This window comes from Halichoerus grypus, chromosome 10 (genome assembly GCF_964656455.1).
Source record: "Halichoerus grypus chromosome 10, mHalGry1.hap1.1, whole genome shotgun sequence".
Taxonomy (NCBI): domain Eukaryota; kingdom Metazoa; phylum Chordata; class Mammalia; order Carnivora; family Phocidae; genus Halichoerus; species Halichoerus grypus.
In genome coordinates this window covers 35,335,323-35,353,449 of record NC_135721.1, presented here as the reverse complement: position 1 = coordinate 35,353,449, position 18,127 = coordinate 35,335,323, and the positions used below count along the sequence as shown (strand labels likewise).

General features: G+C 49.3%; 1 protein-coding gene across 1 annotated transcript in view; it reads right to left on the bottom strand.

The window, feature by feature from the left end:
* The window catches only part of ACOXL (acyl-CoA oxidase like), a 348,558-nt gene that overhangs the window by 49,076 nt on the left and 281,355 nt on the right, over positions 1 to 18,127 (bottom strand). The window contains exon 17 of the mRNA XM_078056280.1: positions 6,570 to 6,640. Coding sequence (XP_077912406.1) covers positions 6,570 to 6,640 — 71 coding nt within the window. The remainder of the gene's footprint in view (positions 1 to 6,569; positions 6,641 to 18,127) is intronic.

Here is an 18,127-nt window from a genome sequence, read left to right as displayed (position 1 = left end):
CGACATGCTTGCTTTTTGGGGTGTAAGAACTACCTGTCACACCCTACTAATCAAGGAGCTACCTGAGGATGAGGGCCAGATCTTACTGATATGAGCATCCCCAGTGCCTAGTCTGGTGACTGGCACAAAACGGGCCCTCATAAATGTTTACGAAGAAGGATTGTGACAGGCGTCTGCAGAGAATCACCAAAATAACCCTTCTGTTGACTTAAGGTAAAGCCTGAGATGCTCTTATTAGGTATTTGTTCCTTTGAGTTAAAAAGTTAGTCCTATGCACCAAAGATCCCTTTCCACAATTTCATGGGGCGGGATAACTGTCCCTGAGATTGTGGGGGGTGGGTTTGAGAGGAGCACTGCAGAACCTTAGCACAGACTTGGAACTTGTGATGAGGACCAGGATTGAAGGTGGGGGGAGGCATTCCAGGGCATCAATTGTATTAGAGGTATGGGCATGAGAGAAAACCAGTTACTGCCAGAAGACTAGGCCTGAAACTCGATTTCTATGGCACTAGAGGTTCTGTTCCCTTATTAAATATAAAAAAAATAGAAATATATCTTTTCAAGTGAGCCAGGTACTAGAAAAACATAACCTGGCACATAATAGGCTCCTGTGGAACACCTTATCTTAGAAACATCATCAGCCACATGCTCACGTCTGCCCATGAGGCACTGGCTTGCAAGGAGCAGAGACGGGGGCAGGAAATGAACGGGGATATGGACTGAATTTCGACACCGGAGACCACTGCCAGCCGTCACAGTCTATGCTCAAGGAATTCAAACAGGGCTTGACTCGATTCACCCCGGGCTGGGTTCAAAAATGCAGTCAAGCCCAGATGAGAGCCCTTTTCCCTCTGTGTGGGAGGCCTGCTCCCATGACCAGGCCCAGATGACTGAGCAGTGGCCACAGGCATGGGTGGTGCACACACAGGATGTTTGCTCCCGCTCGTTGCTCAGGGGCCCAGGCCACTCTCCAAGGCAAAGGCCTGTGAGAAGGTCCGTGGGTATTAAAAAGGCCCCCTGCAGCAAGAAGGACATCACAGTCCTCCCTGCACTTGATGGGAGGTGCTTATAATTAACTCCTGGCTGCTAGGTCTGCTGCTTAAACTAGCTACCACCTACACATGTTGAGAAAAGGAAGAAAGAGCAGTTAGAATGCAGGAAAAAGGGAAAAACCCCACCTCGCCCACTTGACAGGCTCAAACTGCCGCTGCCAGCCGCCTGTGAAGCAGGGACAGTCCCCTGCAAAGCCCTGCTTAGACACTGGGGTTGCCGTGGCGAGCACCCCATCAGGGCTGGAGGTGCAGAACCCTTCTCTACCGTGCAGAAGCGCACCCAGAGCCCCTGCAAGGATGTGTTGGCCATTCCTGAAACTGAATGGCTCAGTGTCTGCCCCTTGGGCCAAGCAACATGGAGGGGAGTGGGTAGAGTAAGGAGGGGACTTTAGGAGAAGTGAAGCAGAAAGAATCTTTGTGACAATGACAACTTCAGAACTCTAGATAACCAGCCTGCTGGGTGTTTCTAAACCTTCTGAGGGGAGGTGAGTCAGTGGAGCGGTCATGTGGAAAATCCCCTTTCTCCTCAGTGCCCGGCCATTCCCGTGCTAAGGTAAGCCCTCATCCCCACCAGGCTGGGATCCCATCAGGCTAGGAGAAAACAGCCGTTTCTGGGAAGGAGCTGTATTTGTGTAAACTGGGAGGACTGATGGGTTGGGTCATGTCGTTCACTCGACAACTTCTGGTTTCAAGAAGGACTCAAGTGTGTCCAATTTGCTGGCACCTCATTAGACAGAGAAAGGGCTCGATTTGGCCAGACCACAGTGCTGTGGGGACATGGGGGAGGGAGGCTGGGCATCCCTCCGTCCACGTCTGCCCAGTGTCCCCTGTGTGCTTTGGGGCAGCATTCATACTTGGAAGCTTCCGGCAGCACTCCCGCCAGCCCAGCACACCTCGGGTCCGTGGAGCCTTCCTGGGGCACCGTTCTCCGCAGGTTTGCTCGACCTCAGCCTCAGCAGCTGGCAACTGTGCCCACCAACTCCGATGGGCCCGTGCACGTGCCAGCCGGGCAGCCAGCAGATACGACAACTGCTCTGCTTGTGTCCTTAGACCAAGGGATCGCCCGCCGTGCCACGGGCAGTCTGCCCCCTCGGCCAGCACTCCACCGAGGATGGGCTGGGGCACTCATGGCTGCTGGCGCAGGAGTCCTACCAAAGGTCTGCAATTTGGGGAGCCAAGATTCAAGATGTGCTATTTATTTTCATGCAGGCAGCTTAGTTCTTGTGACTGTTTTCTGCAGTAGATGTGGTCTGATATCGGACCCCACCTACAGAAAGGGCCACCTTATCTTCACATGGTACATCCTAGCCAGAGCGCTGAGGCAGAGAGGCTAAGCCAGGCTGCAGTGTGAGGAATGTTCCAGGCACTCGCTCAGCATCACTGGAGTGGGGAAGGCTGATTCTACTGTCTTGCCCCAGTTATAACAGATCAGCCAAAGCTTCTTCAACGAGCTCTTGTCTCCTGATCTGGGGAAGCAGCATTTCCCGGGAAATGGCCACTTTCCCCTGAACGTCCTTCCTGCTTTTCCAAGGGAAGCAGGGAGGCACAGCAGGTGATTGCCTCAGGAAGTCTTTGTCCCAGTGAGGATCTTCGCTAGGGCTGTTGTCTCCTACCCAAATTGGAAATGACTGCTGCCAGGTGTGTAAGAAACTCCCTGGAGGACAGAATGAGGAAGTGTGATCATTTATGTTTGATTTAGAAAACGAAGGTCCAAGTGCAGATTGGCAGCAAGAGGTCTGTCTTCTTGCCAATTTCCATCACTGAAAGGAGAGCACAATTTTTAAGATGTGACAGTTGTGGGGGGAGTGGGGACAAGGAGCATCTGGACCAACTCTGAGAGCGAAGCCTTATGAGGCAAGCTTGAGCCCTTTGACTGAGGGAGGGATTTTTGGATTTGATTCAAAAATAGGCTAACCAAACGCCCTGGTTTGCCTGGGATAGTCACGGTCTCTGCCAGCCACCCAAGTTTAATTTTCAGTGGTGCCCCCTTTCACTTTAAAAAAAATCCAGATTTGGCTGATAAGTTCTATGATCACCCTATGCCAAAGGAGAGAGAGCGCTATGGCTGGAAATGAATCCAGAAGAGTGACAAGTAGATGGGGGATTCTGAGAAAGTTGATTTTGCTGAGCCTGAAGGAAAGAGGCAGGCAGTCGAGGCCGGCCCATTCTCAAGTGTGTTCAGAGACATAGGCTTTTTGGCCATGTCCAGGCATAGATTCAAAGAGTGTGGATGCTGGAAGGGTCTCTGGCGGGTCATCTAATTCATTTCCTCTTTCACCACAAGAGGACACTGGGCTAAAAGAGATAGAAGTGACCTGCCCAAGATCACACCTGGGTCCCAGTAGCGTGGGGACCAGCCTTGCACCTGGAGGGTCAGGCCCAGGTCCTCTGTTCTGGGAGAGAGGGAAAGGGATGGCTCTGAAAGATGCTGTGGAGGATTAATCCTGTACTTCGTGTAACATGGCCACCTCAGAGCCGGGGGAGCCGTAGGCTGTGCCACGGATCTGAGGCTGAGGAGGGAAGACAAAGACATGTGAGGTTCAGACCTGCCCGGCACGAGCGGGTGTGGGGCTGGAGCTGAGGGGTAACGGGGCTCTCCGGGGCAGTGACCGCAGAAGACCGAAGAGACTAAATGGCCAGTAGAACTAAGAACGAGTGAAGAAACAGGTACGTATGGACATGAATGGGGTCACATAAGTACTTTATAGAATTGAAATCTTTTCTTTGGTTCAAATTATAGCGAAATCACACAAAAAGGCAAACCCTAGTGACCGCTGTCTTATCCCTTGGCACCTCTTTCCTAGCCCCTCGACACGGCTGCAGTGGTGGGAAAAGTCTAAGTCAGTAACAGCCTTGACCTCTACTTGGTAGGTGAGGAAACTGAGTCATGAGGAAGCCAGCTCCCTTCCATCTCATGGTCCTCTTAACAAATGGGGTGTGTTTAGGGACAAGCCATAAGAGCGATTCTACCAGACAAGCCACAAGAGCGATTTTGTGGTTTCACTGCAGTTTGACCTCCCATGTGGCTCTGGTGTGGTGGAGGGGGTGAGGTGGTAGACTTTTCTGTGAATCTACTCATCTGGATGGAGGTCCCAGGAAGAAGCCCAGCTTGAGGCTCCAGAGACCTGGCTTTCTGGTCCCAGTTCTGCTGTCTGCTAATTAGCAGTATGAGGGTGGGGAGTCACTTCTCCTCTCTCCCCTACTGTTCTTGGTTGTCAGATGAAGACTCTCCCTTCTGCCACCTCCAAAGTCTCAAACCCTGGCTCTGTTTTTCCAGAGATATCTGACCTTGGCTCAACCAATATCTGACCTTGGCTTAGCGACATGTTCAACTCTTGCATCTTCTTGCGGTCTATGTATAGAGCACACTTACAGATCTGAATGGAATAACTGTCCCTTGGTCTCAGTTATCTCTGACAACATATAGATACAACAGCACTGCATGCAAATATCATTCAAAAAAAAAACAACCCAGCATATTTGGTTCAGAGCTATAGTTTTTGCCTCCAACAACTTGTCACCCAACGAAGTTGAATTAAATATTGAAGTTTGTTGCAGATCATCTTCAAAGTGAAGAGCTCAGCCCAGTAAACATATAGTAGACTGTAAGCTGGTTGTAATCAAAATGATCTCCTGTCACCCTGAGCAAGTTCTCCCACATAACATCTACAAAAATCCTGTACACCATTGTCACACCCACGTAGTGCTCTCTGATACGTGACATTAGAAACCTCAATCCCCTGAAAAAAAAAATCATAAAATAGTTTCAGTATATATGAACTGAGCACACATTTTGTTCAGTGAAACTTCTTTGATGATGCCTGTTCAAATACCTGCAAATATTGAGAAAACACCCACAGACATCGTCCTTGGCCGCCCCGGTACATTTTGCAGAAACCAACAGGGAAGACAGAAAAGACTGGATGTCCCTGGAGATCATGCACATTCCAGGACACCTCAGGCTATCTTAACCTTCCTCTGCCACCTGCACCTGCTAGTTTCTGAGTCAATGTTCCAGAGAAGCCAGGCTGGGGCAGTAGGAGAGTCAGCAGGAAGGTGAGAAACTGAGAGGAGAAGCAGGATTTGGTGGCAACTCTTTCCACCCTCTTGCTAGAGACGTAGAGAAGCTCAGAGTCACTGAGGCATCCCACGTCCCCAGCAGTACCAAGCAGCACGCAGGAGTGTGTTTGGCACACAGAAGCAACACTAGACAGAATAGGAAGGAAGGGCTAAGAGGTTCTGCGCTCTTGTCACCTTGAATAGTGACTGGGGGTCAAGAGGTGAGTGTCTGGGGCCCAAGAGTCGCTTCAAGGCCACAGAAATACAGCCTGTACCTGGGAGGAAAGGTCCTTGGGGAATAGGTGTCAGGTCAGGAGACTGAGGACTAACGGTGAAAAACCTCAAAATACTGAGAAAAGCTCGTGTGCATGACTTGAAGCCGTTCAAAGTCGTTGTAGCATACCCAGGACTCTGGTGGAGCAGGTCTCCCAGACACATCCATCATTCAGTATCAGCACTTCTTTATTATAAAATTAACATCACTGAAAGCTTCGAAAAAAATAAGACAGACCAAAAATATCACACCTTAGGCAAATGAGTTGGAAATCCCTTATAGTGACGCCCTATTTTTTCCACCCATCTCTAAAGTTGGAGGACACCTGGTATGGTGTTTAGGTAAGAGATACAGCTCCTGGACCACACGGTTTCCTGATGGTACAGAATTGAAATGACGTCATGGAAATGCATATGTCTCAAGGTCACTCTAAGTATGGTTTCTAGGTGAAAACATGAGTCTTAGTCATTGGTGGAAAGGTGTTTGTGTGCCTTCGTGACCTGCTGGTATCCATCACTCTCTGCCTTCCAAGGCAAAGTTTTCATTAAATTCATTCAGGCTACCGGCCAAGTTTTCCCATACTTTGGGCTCACCTGGAGGTATAACCTAAATGTAGGTTATACCACACCTGTGCTCCTTTGTCATTCGGAAGGAAATAAAACAACTGCTACCCAGAAAGAGCGAAGTTTGTCTTCCGCTCAAGGGCAAGGAATCTATGACATAAGATGCCCACTCCAGTGGTTAATCTGAACAGTCTCATTTGTGTAGTGTTCCCCACGGTGACCAAAGCGAGGATGTGGCAGACACAGAACGTATGGAATCCTTTGTCTTAATTAAAAAGTACAGCGAGAGTCATGGAATTTGGCCAAGCCTCATAAATCTGCTCAAAGAATCAAGATTCTGTCAGATAAGCTTAAATAGAACCAACGAGGCCCTCTGGAGAATTAAATAGATTCCCTGCTAGTAGCTGACACCCACTCTCCTGTCACTTTGCTGCACCCCACGGACGGCGGCTGTGCTCATTAACCAGCAACCCTCCTACCCGCCGATGACAAGTATATCCCCACGGAGCCCAGAACTCAGGGATGATAAATTTACTCCTGCTTGTAAAAATGAAACTCTCCTCAGGGCAATAAAAGTGCTGCGAGCCTTTAAGGAAATCAGTACTTTGTCTGATAACCTACCTTCATGAACAAAGACTGGTCCTCTTGGTCAGGACAGCTCCTCACTGCCAGGCAGAACTGCTCTAACGTAACTGGAAGGGAAGAAACAGGAAAGGTGAATGACCTCCCTTCTGCCCCCGAGCTCCTCTGGTATGGAGAGGAACACGGTAGTTATAACAGATACAGGGGGCATGCTACTCCCCATCTTTCCCTGGTGATGGGATAGATAGAGCTCCCCCTGTCCCCGGAGTGGGTGACTTCTGCACCACTGCGAGCTGGGATGATAACATCAGAGCACAGCGTCATGCCCATCAACAGAACTCTATCCTAGATCTCCGGGAGGTCCTGCGTTCTGCCACGAATGACCAGCTGGTCCCCCAAAGACCACACCAAATCCCTGTTTCGTGTGATCTCCATTTAGAGAACCACCTGCTTTTGTAAATTTGGCTGTGGTAGATTTTCTGTCTCAGTCTTCTGTCGTGATTCCCATGGATTTAAGGCCTCTCTTGGTGTGAACATGATAATGGTCCCCAGTGTTGACTCAAGCAAATCCCCCAAACTCCCCTACATATTTCAAGTCACGTTTCCCCAACCATCCTTCTCCAACAGAATGGCAGAGAGAAACTCAGGAAAGCTTACAAAAACAAAAAACAAAAACCTTTTAACGATCCATTTAAATTGGCCATGAAAGCTCTAGAAATATTAATTTAGACAATTTACAGAAATCACATTCCCTTTCTCTGTCACGGTGGCCTGGCTCCCATCAAAAGCCCACTTGTGTGGGCACCCCCTTTTTATTTTGGTCAAACAAAACACCAAACCACACACTGCCTTCCCTGCACACTGTTTTGACTATATTATTTCACTTTTAAAAATGCTCCCATGAGTCCCTACCACCCTCAGATTTCAATCTACTTGTTTTGACAGGCATTAAGGGTTTAACTTAGTCAACCATCTAGATGAGCCTATTATTTCTAGACTCAGAGCAGTGTTCACTCTCTACCTGCCATAACCTTTCACCACCGTCTGCTGGGCACAGTCCCACCCCTTGTGTTGGAGCAGAGCAAAGCCCAGCCCTCCACCGGAACCTTGCAGGCCTGCCATCCAACCGTTCAAAGTCACTGACCACCTCTGGGGTCCAGCCCAACCTCCACAGAGTCCACAAAAGTGGGCAGAGCTACACCCAGCCTCATGACTGAGGGAAGGCCTCATTCCATTGTTCTGACCCCAAGGATGTCTGGATGTCATGTTTACAAAGACAGATATTTTGAAGAGAATTATATCATCAAGAACGAATTTTCATCAAGCGTTGTCTGGGTAATTTTTTTGTGTTGTGTTCAATGTTACCTAATTACTTAACCTAATGTTAGGTAATTACCTAACCTGATGTTACCTAAACACAAATCTTTAGACAGTTTCTATCTATGACTAAATCACTCTATGCAGTTTTAACTGTTATCAGTTGTATCTTGTGCTGATGATTTTTTCCACATCTAAAAGTTTGCTCTGACCCAGTCAAAGTGTGCTCAGAACCTAGAGAGGGGTCAGTGTTGCCTGCTTTACATATATATGCCCGCCCAGTCATCAACGGGCTAAAACAAATAGTAATTACATAGAATCTTAAATTATTTTAAACAATCAAAAAATTTTACAAGAGTTAAGAGTTGAAATACAATACTTTCCCCATAAAAGAAGCTCAACAGAAACTCAGCTCGAGATAAGAACCCGGGCTAGGCTGAGTTCATATGAATGCTTTTGCTCTCACCGATTCAAAACACACCCCCCCCCCCCCCCCCGCCATGGAAGACTCTGGAAGCAACAACCCCTCTCCCTGAACATTGTCATCGGCTCTGTTTTGGTGTGACAAAATATTGAACTCTATTGTCTGAGGATGAATCAAGAATAATCTACAAATTCAGGTGCTAGGTTTTCTTTAGACAACCTTTTTTGAAGGTGGCTATTTCATTTGTTAAAGGTTTATGCTGTGACTTGGAATCTTCCTGAGCACAGGCCATTGGAATCTAAACCCTTGCTACTTGCTGCCTTGGGGGGCTCCTGGATTCTCGCCCTCACCTCTCCTCCTCTGTGGTGACCCCAGTGCCATACCTCCAACTGTCTATGGCGGGACTCCACTGTGATACTTAGTTGTTCACAAGACGTGGCAACCAGCCAGGACAGCTGCTTCTTTGAACCAGTGGACTTCCATGCCCCGCCAACCCTTCCCTGAATTTTCCCATTTCTGTGGTACTGTCATCCACCAGCCAGTAGGCCCAGATCTCTGATTCTTCCTTCCCGTCACTGAGCCTCCTGATGCTTCTTGCACAACGTCTCCCCGATGCACCCCTTTCCCACGGCCCAGGTGCCACTTTGACACTGCATAATGCTTCTGCCTCGTTCCCCAACCTGGATGCCCCGCCCCCCTCTCCTGGCCCTGTGCCCACTGCTGCCCCCACGGGAAAACTCGCACTGCCAGGGCTCTGCCCGCACCTCCTCCCCTCTGCATCTCAGCCCCTCTTCCCTGGTGCAACCCCCCCCCGGCCCCGCGCCAGCTCCTCGCTATCATTAATCCACAGCTGGGTTCCTGGCCACACGATCCGCTCTGTCTTCTTCCCATCTGCTCAAACCCTACCCTTCTGGGCCCAGCCAGTCAAGGCAAAGTCAGACAGACCTCACTCGTGGTCTTTACTGCCACTCCCAGCCACATGTCCTTGGATGAACTACATGCTCTCCCTGAGCCTCAGTTTCCTATAGTCACCTGTGGTGACCAGCGCCTGCCTTGTGGAGGTGGTGTGAGGGCGAATGGAGAGGCCGGAGGCCAAGGCACAGTGTCAGGCATGGCATTGGCCCCCCCACTCTGCACCTCGGAGAAGCTTTCTCTTTCCCCATCACACGGACTTCTTCCCGGCTTCATACCTTGATGCGACACATTGCACGCTGGCTTCTTCTCTTTAAATTGTTTTTTGGCTGATAGGTGCACACGCTGCCTTGTGTGAGGAACGAGCCTCCAGAGACAGCCTTGTGACTTTTCCCGAACTCTGGTCTATCCCTGTCGTGTCCAACATGCCCAAAGTCGCCACCCAGTTTTGTGGAACTGGACTGAAGGGCCCCGTGGGAACACAGGGCCCCACAGACGGAGCTTCCCCCTAACTGGCTGGCTTGAGTTTGTGAGGCCCACACCTGTCACCCCGTCTACACAAGCAACAAAAGCCAACCTTGACCACAGGGCACCAACAGAGGCAGAGCACACGGATTGCCCAGTTGTTTTCCCCAAGCCTTAGAAGTCAGTGTGACATACGCTCTCGTGCCAACAGCGGCCTTACCACTCACCTCACCCCACTCTGATTGCTACCAAATCCCCAAAGAAGAGAGAGGGTATAGACACAGCCAGGTCCTCTCCGCCCGTCTGTGTGGCCACTGCACCCAGGCTACCTAACTCACTGACAAGGCCTGCTGAGAAGCATCTCGACAAGGTTCACATTTCATTCCCCTCCTGCTCCCCTCCCCGACTTTCAAATAAGAAAAAAAAAAAAAACCAAACCCTCTAAAAATGAAAGCATCTGTGGTATCTACCTTCCTCTACCCCTGCTGCTGATTCAACGGGGGCTGACTGCCTGGTGAGAATAAGGCCGGCAGCCAAACTCAAGGCTCATGGCCGCGGTGCGGGTCTCCTTCAAAGACTCTGGGTGAAATGTTTTGGATTCGACGTCTATTGTTTAAACTGCTCTTCAGTGTCCCCAGTGCAGTTCCAGCAGTGGGGGGTTGGGGGGGAGGCTTCCACCTGTCTGAGGACAGTCAAGTTCCCTTGGTTCAACCCTTCCACTCAGTGTGACAGAGAGATCGGCCTGACAATAGCGGGAGAAAAACAGATTTTGAGATAACAAGTCGCTTTGAGGTGGGGGTGGGGGGAGCCGAGAAAAAGTGACCCGATTGCAGTAAGAAAATGAAGTAAGTTAGAAATTGAAGTAAGGAAATGAAGTAAGAAAATGGTAGTTTGGGAGACAAAACTTACAGGCCAGCATGAAATACTTCTGTCTCCCCTTGTGAATATGGGCTGCCGTGGGTTCGTAGGTGAGGTCCAACAGCCTCACCCATGCAGCCATTTCTGGAAAGGTAGACAGGACTTTGCAACACGGGAGATCCCTAAAACAAGGAAATGGTTGTACCTAGAATATCTTTCATTATGACATGTTGATGCAAATAAGGGGGGAAAGTAAGACAAACCAAATGCACAATAGCATTAAACTTATGTTTCCCTTTGAAGTATGGCTGTACGATTGAGGAACTCCTGCTAAGTTAACAGGCACAGTGACCTTAAAGATAACATCAGGGGCTGTATTGCTCAGAAATCCTGTCTCGGAATATTCTTTCAGCTTCTCTCTCAATCCCCATGACAGGGTCCTGGAGAACTGGGGTCCTGCCCCAGGTGCCAAGCTTTAAAGAGACTTGCTCGGTCATCCCTCTGGCTGCAGCCTTCCCCATGGGGCAATGGGGGAGTAACTGCCTGGAGTCCACACCCCACTTCTCCAGGTACCCAGGATCCTGGGTTTATAGCTTGAGTCTCTTCCCTGGGACTGTGTGTGTGTGTATCCCTAGACTCATGGGGTGGCCAAGGGGCAGCTGTTGGCAGGGTTGGACACAGACCTGGTGCTTCTAGATTGGAGGATCCACAGAGTGTGGGATGGATCTGGGGGTGGGAATAGTCAGGGATCTGCAGGGGGGATGCTTCTCCCCATGCTGCCGAGTTCACAAAACTTCCCAGAGTGTGAGAATTGTAGATTGGAGCCTGGCCTTCTGGATGAATGAAGCTACATTTGTTCAGGCAGGAGGACAGAGTATATTTTCTTCAACACTTTGTCAGCTTGTTTTATACACTTCCCCTGGGCCCCACACGGAGCAGGGCAGGCTTGGAGAATGAAGACCTGATGCTAAAACACAGGCTCATCCAAACCTCTTCAAAGCCAGGTGCTTCCATCTATCTCTGGAAAGAGGACACTGGTCCCAGCTGCGTCTCTCATCTGGCAGGAGAAGGAGGCTTTCACAATGAAGGAAACCAGCCTCTTCTTAGGGGCCGCAGAAATATGGAGGCTGACATCTACCCCTAAACAGAAGGTTCCACCTGGAGGAGTGTGACAGTGGAGGACCCTGGGGCCTGGGCACCGTGCTCTGGGAGCAGTGTCCTCCCTTGCTGAAGCTTCCCAGGCACCAGGGGCGGCGGGTCCCACATCTGCAGCTCAGGTCTGCCTCTCTCTGGGAGCCTTGAAGGTCAGGTTCACTCGGCACCCACCCCCGAGGCTCCTGGTCAGGAATGCCGCCCTTGCTCTGTGGCACAATGTGGAGCACGCTGGTGGCTGTCCCTCAGCCCTCTCCTCTCACGTATGTGTGACAGTCTGCTCTCAGCTCACTTTGTAGAACCATCACTCCAGACCTCTGAAGTCCCCCACCCACCTATTCATCACAACATAACAGGGAAATGTTGAAAGAGAGAGAGAGAAAAAAGAGCTTCATCTTTGCAGAAAGAACTCTACCTTTGTTTTCAGAATCAACACGGAGGGTGAGCAGGGGCTTTTAACTTCTTGGCAACTAGCATTTGGGGCAGATCTGGCCTCTTGCCCATTGAGATGTGGTGAAAGGGCGTGGAGCTGGCCCACAGGGGACTTCCATGCCAGGCAAGGTGCCACGGCTCCCTGCCTGGTCCCCTAGCCTGTTCCGGCTCACATGATCCATTCCAGAGAGCAGGCAGAACATGGCACGTGCCCCCCGCCCCCGGCTCCGTGCCCATGTCTGGGAACACGACGGGAGCTCACAGGGCCCAAGCTCTTCTCCAGGCAGACCAGTTCTGCTTCTCTGTAACTGAGTCTCTGCCTGAGTACTGGGACCACAGCACCTCCAAAGGGACAGCCTTTGGACAGAGAGGGGGGACCTCTGCTTCTCCAGTGCAAACCCTCCTTTCAACCCCCTCGGTCACCCCCTCACTGAAGGTCTTGGTCCTCTCGCTTGCTGGCCACACTCCCATATTTTGTTCTTCATCCTCTGCTCATGCCCGCCCTGGGTCTCTTTCCCCAGTGTATCCCAGCCAGGGAAGTTTCCCTCAAGGGAGCTTGGGCATGGGGGTCACTCTCCAGCTCAGTCCCTTCATTGGCCTCCTACTGTCTACCCAGCAAAGGCCAAGTGCTGTCACGCAGCGTTCAGCACACCCCACGACCCTCTTCAGCCCACTTTTGCAATATTCAATTTTGTTTCCTGGCCTCTCCCCTGAACATTTCCCTTCTGGCAGAATAGGGGCCTTGCCATTCCCTGAACAAGGCCTTCACTTTGTCACCTTCATGTTTGTCCACACTGTAGCCTCCTCCCAGAATGCCCTGCCACACTTCCAACATGGGGATCCTGTTCACACTTCAAGACCCAGTACTGAGGGAACTTCTGGAAGCCATCTCAGAGTCTTGTGATGTCTGCAAGCTCCCTGTACCTCTCATGGGCTTGTCACATTCCACCCGGCAGGGCACGTGTACTCATATCTTATTCCTCCCCTACACTGAGAAGGGTCATAGATCATCCCAGCCCAAAGTCTTGCAAACAGGAGGTCCTGAAAACTCTGTAAGCAAATAAACTGCCAAGTGTTTCCCCTGCCCCCTACTCCTTTGAAATCTGTAGGAGTTGTGTCCACAGGCAACATGTCCGTTTGGCCGGGCCCTGGATGGGGACAGCAGCGGGTCCTCCCTGCCATCTTGGAATCCTTGACCCTAATCTGAGCCGTGGGAGTGACATGTGGATAACTGGCTACCAAGTGCTAGATGTGGGCACTTCTTGCAGGGAGCAGGGGCAGGCTGTGGGGTGGGGGGGCAAACCCTGTCTGCAGCGTGTGGGCCTCGGGAAGAAAGTGCTCCCCTCTCTCCATGCCTGTGACATCACATACCCATCTGATCTTCCTTCTTGGGGCTCTTCCCTGTGAAGCTGGTTTCAAAGGAGAGCCAGCTGTGGCCTCTGGCTCAGGTCAGGCACACAGTCACCAGAGGGAGCAAGCACACTGGTCACTAATTTCCCAGATAGAGTCCTTTCACCCTGAGGGGGGGCGGCAAGTGTGGCCATTTGCTCAGCAAGACATGAAGGCTCAGCTCTTCTGGACTCCTCTCTCTGGAACCTGCAGTCTTCCTATGTGTGGGGAGGCTGCTCACCCTCAGGTGGATGGGGCACTCTCTTGCTCATTCAGTGTGGCCCTCAGCTCACCATGGCCAATGGGTGCTTATAAGGTGGACACCAATGGTGACCACTATTGCCATATCTTCTCCCTGGCAGAGAGCCTTCCCCATGGGACTGCCCCTCCCACCAGCAGACCCCTTGTTGGAAAGACAACTCCGACAGTGACACTCAGCTGGAAGGTCACACTCCCTCCCCCTCCCCCCCCCCCCCCCCCCCGCCCCGCACTGATCCATGAAGAGGAGTTGACCAGTTTTGGAAAACCAAGAGCTGTGGACTCCAGATATAGCATTTAAATCAGGAAGATAATGGACATGACAGCCGTGAGCAATCATCTGGGGGTGCGGCATCAACCCGGATGTTCTATTTTGAAGAGCTCGCTTCTCAATTTAACATAATGCTATGCTCAGGACTTGGGTATCTCTATGTCCTCAGGCCTCTCTGCCATTCCCCATCATGGTGGCTTACTCACAGGCCCCAGGTCCCCCCATGCTGCACACATCCAGGCTGGATTTGGTCCTATTCTCTCCACCCTGGTGCCAGAACCAGCCCAGCCCACCCCATATCACCCTTAGCGCTTCCTCCCACCTCAGCCTTCACCTCCCATCACTCTCAAGGTCCTGTAGATTCCTGTAATGTCTCCAGAATGGCCTCCCCCCACCCCCAGTCCTGCCACCACCGTTTCTCAGCTTGTATCCTCATAGATGCGTGCTGGACAGCCTGGCCTGGCCTCCCCGGATCACAATTCACCTCCACATCACAGCCGCAAATGCTTCCTACAGCCCCAATCTGGTCATGCCTTCCCTTGTTCCAGATCTGTCCCAGAGCCTTGCTGACTGTGGAGGTGGACAGTGAAAGCTCCGAGACGAGGCCCACAAAGGCCTGTGGGATCCTGACTCTTGTTCCCTATGTGCGCCCTGCCCTTCAGACACACCATACCACAAGTGCTTTCTCAAATCATCCATGAATTTCACACCACCCATTCTGCTTTTCCTTCTGCTTATAATGCCCTTTCCACCTTTGTAATATAGGTAAATCTTACCCATCCTTGCTGGCTGCCTCGCCGAGCACTTAATGGGGAGCCACATGAACCCCATACTTAAGTCTCTCCCAAGTTCTCCCAGAGCATCTGGTCTATGGAAACTGTCATCCAGCTTTGACTAATGCTCCTTGAAAGCAGGGGCCATTCCTTACTGGATCTTTCATCCCCAGAACTTTACACAGTTCCCAGCCCACTTCAACACATGCTTGTTGGATGAGGATGGGTGAATAAAGGAGTGAAGGAAGAGTGCTCTACATCTGAACTGTTTCTGAAGGACAATTGAATAGATGCTGGACTCAGGTGGGGCAGGACCAGATTTTAAATGCTTGTTCTCCATGGGGCAATCAGAGTTTGAGAGACGAAGCAAGCTTCAGCTTCCATGGGACATCCCACCATTTTGTCCCACAATCCGACGCAATACCTCGATCCTATCCCTTAGGACTGACACAGTCTTCATGTTCCTTGCAAGAACGACCAAAGCAAACTGAAGTCAAGTGCTCACAGCTGTAATTGGTCCTGCACGGCTGGGACTTGAGGCACCTCTGGTGCAGAGATCAGAACCCGAGTGTCTCCTTAATCAACTGCTGACAAAAGCTTTTTGTGGCAATTATCAGAAAAACTCAACCACCCTGTCCATGGCCCAGAATGGGTTTGCATAAAATTTAATTTGTCTTAAACTTCTCAGGAATGAAGAACTATCAAATGTGCACAAGACCAGGAACTCTAATGTTCACTGCATCCAGAAACTGCATTACATATTAAGAAACGGCTATTTCTAACAGTATAAAAAGTCATTTTTTCTGCCAGGTTATGTTTTTGTGAACAGCTTACTTTCTGGTTCATGTACTTGGACCCTCGCGATCACAGCAGTAGGAGGTTAGACATGAGCTCTACCACACGAGCTTTTTGCTACACTCTCGGGCACAGAGCACTTTCCCCTATAATTAGAGAAATCTGTGGGAATTTTTTATTTTCCAGACTTCCATTAAGAGAGAATTTCCAAGGGATTTTTCAGTGGCAAAAAAAAAAAAATCACAATAAACAGCTTCCTCCATCTCTACTTACCCTGATGTTAAATAAACTTCCCCTGTTGAGTTTTCAATACCCATTTTGATACAGCAAATCGGGGGATCTACATGTTAGTAAAGGAAGGGGACGAAAACCTTCCTGTTAGTTATCTTGTGGTCACTTTCCTATCTAACACTCTAGGCCACTTTAAGTGTATATTTAAACTTGTTACTTGATTATATCTCAGAGGATCGAATGATGCTTTTTTTTTTTTCCTTTTCAGTTCTCACATTACTGAGTAAAAGCCATCATTTTCAAGTTCATAGAGCATTATGTTTTCTCTGCAAATAAAATCCCATAACTCTCAAGCAAAGAGAGAGGTATATTCATAAAGAGGAGACAGAGCCCTATTTTTCCTCCTGACATTTGGGATCTAAGATAGGTTAAAAATGATGCTTTTATCTTTGGTGATTTATCAAACTCCAGATTTCATAAAAGATAAACAGATGCCCTAAAGAAAGGATACATCATCTTAATGTTTCATTGTGACACTTCTGGTATCTGAAGAGCATGTATATTAAAGATCTCCCCTCCAAAAACTCAATAGTTCCTATGATTTACAGAGTCATTTCTTGTTTTTAAAACACACTGAAGTGAGAACAGGCCAGGAGACACCTTAAAAAAAAAATGGTCACATTTGAAACATACAGATTATTTATAGACAAAAAAACTGAGAGCTGAAAGAAAATCTGGTTATCAACAGACAGTTGCTTTTTCTATGTTTTTTCTGAGTTCATTTTGGTTTTTGTGTGGGTGGCTCATGTGAACTCAAAGGTTATTTGCTAAATGTTTTGTGAGACTAGAACATGTTGTCCTTTAAAATCTAAATTTAAATTTGTTTGTTGCAAATATGTTTAGCTTTAGAATATGGGATATGGGATCATGTTTTTAAAATAGAAAATCATACCTAGACTTGCTATGACAAGACAAGAGTTCCAATGCTCCTATTTTTTATTCACAATTTAGAAGGTATTATTCTTAATCATATTCCTAGCGGGAAAACTCACAGTACAGAGTTCATCAGTAAAAAAAAAATTGTTTCTTTTTTACTTTTGTGTTGCTTTCACCTGCCAGCATGGGTACTGATTAATCTCATTTTGAAACTACTTAGGTGCCAGGAGCTATAAAATCAGTGTGGACTGCAGATCAGATCTTTGCAGTACAAATATAAGGTACGTTTTTCAATCACACAATGGGGAATAAAGGAGAACCCCCCCAACTTTGGGGGGTGCTCCTTTTTTCTGCCTCTTTAGCAATACTGAGCAACCAGGTTCAGATCCAACCAGCAGTTCTGGGCCCCACAAGGTGGGCAGATGGCAGCAGTCAACTGGGATTTCAATCCTCCTTCTGCTGTGTGACACTGGGCAATTTACTTAATCTCTCTGTGCTTAGCTTCCTCAGGTGGAAATTGGATAGACAGTGGCCCCTTCCTCACTGCCTTGGTGGGGGATTAAAGGATGCTCCCTCCCCCACTTTTTGCACAGGGCTTGATACACTGAGTCCTCCCTCAGTGTTAGCTGCCCTCATGATTATAGGGCCCTAGTGCTTCCTCACGGGATTTTTCATTTCATCCTCACAGAACAGCTGTGAGTTGGAAAACATAAGACGCACTATTCGGAGACAAACGCGGTTAAGAGTAGTGTAAACCAGTACAGGCTGACTTCAATGTAGGAAAGTGTGTGTTCAATAAATACACAAAGAGAAATCTCCAAAAGTTCAAGAAGGCTGTAACTCCGAGCCCCTGGTGTTTATCTGTAGGAAGGAAAGCCTTCGGAACGTTGGTAGTGGGAGGGTTTCCCTCAAAATCTGATGCCTAGAAAGCCTTTCCGAGCAAAGCTTTAGGGTTAGCCAGCCTGAGGGTGAAGCCCTTGGTTGGATGCGATCCTAGGCAATTGGTTCCTCCGCTGAGCCTGTTTCTCAACGGGCTTTGTGAGCTTGTTGTGGAGACCGAAGACATGACATGGGTCTGGCCCAGGGGAAACCCTCCACAGATGGAGGCTGCAGTGATCATTACAGTCGGCCGAGATACTGGGGCTCTAGGGATAAGTGACATTTTCTTAGCATCTGGGTCAAGGACCACAGCTAAATTCTGTTCTTAACAGTCTCCTCCACAGAGCAGGTATCATGCAGGAGTTAGACTTTGCTTTTTCCACTTGTCCCCTTCTTCCCAGAGCAACAGAACTCTCGGGTCATTTGTCACAAAACTTTCATACACTGCCACGTCCTTCAAAGACTGAGTTGGCAGAGTCCTCTCAAGACAGCTTTCTTAGTGACA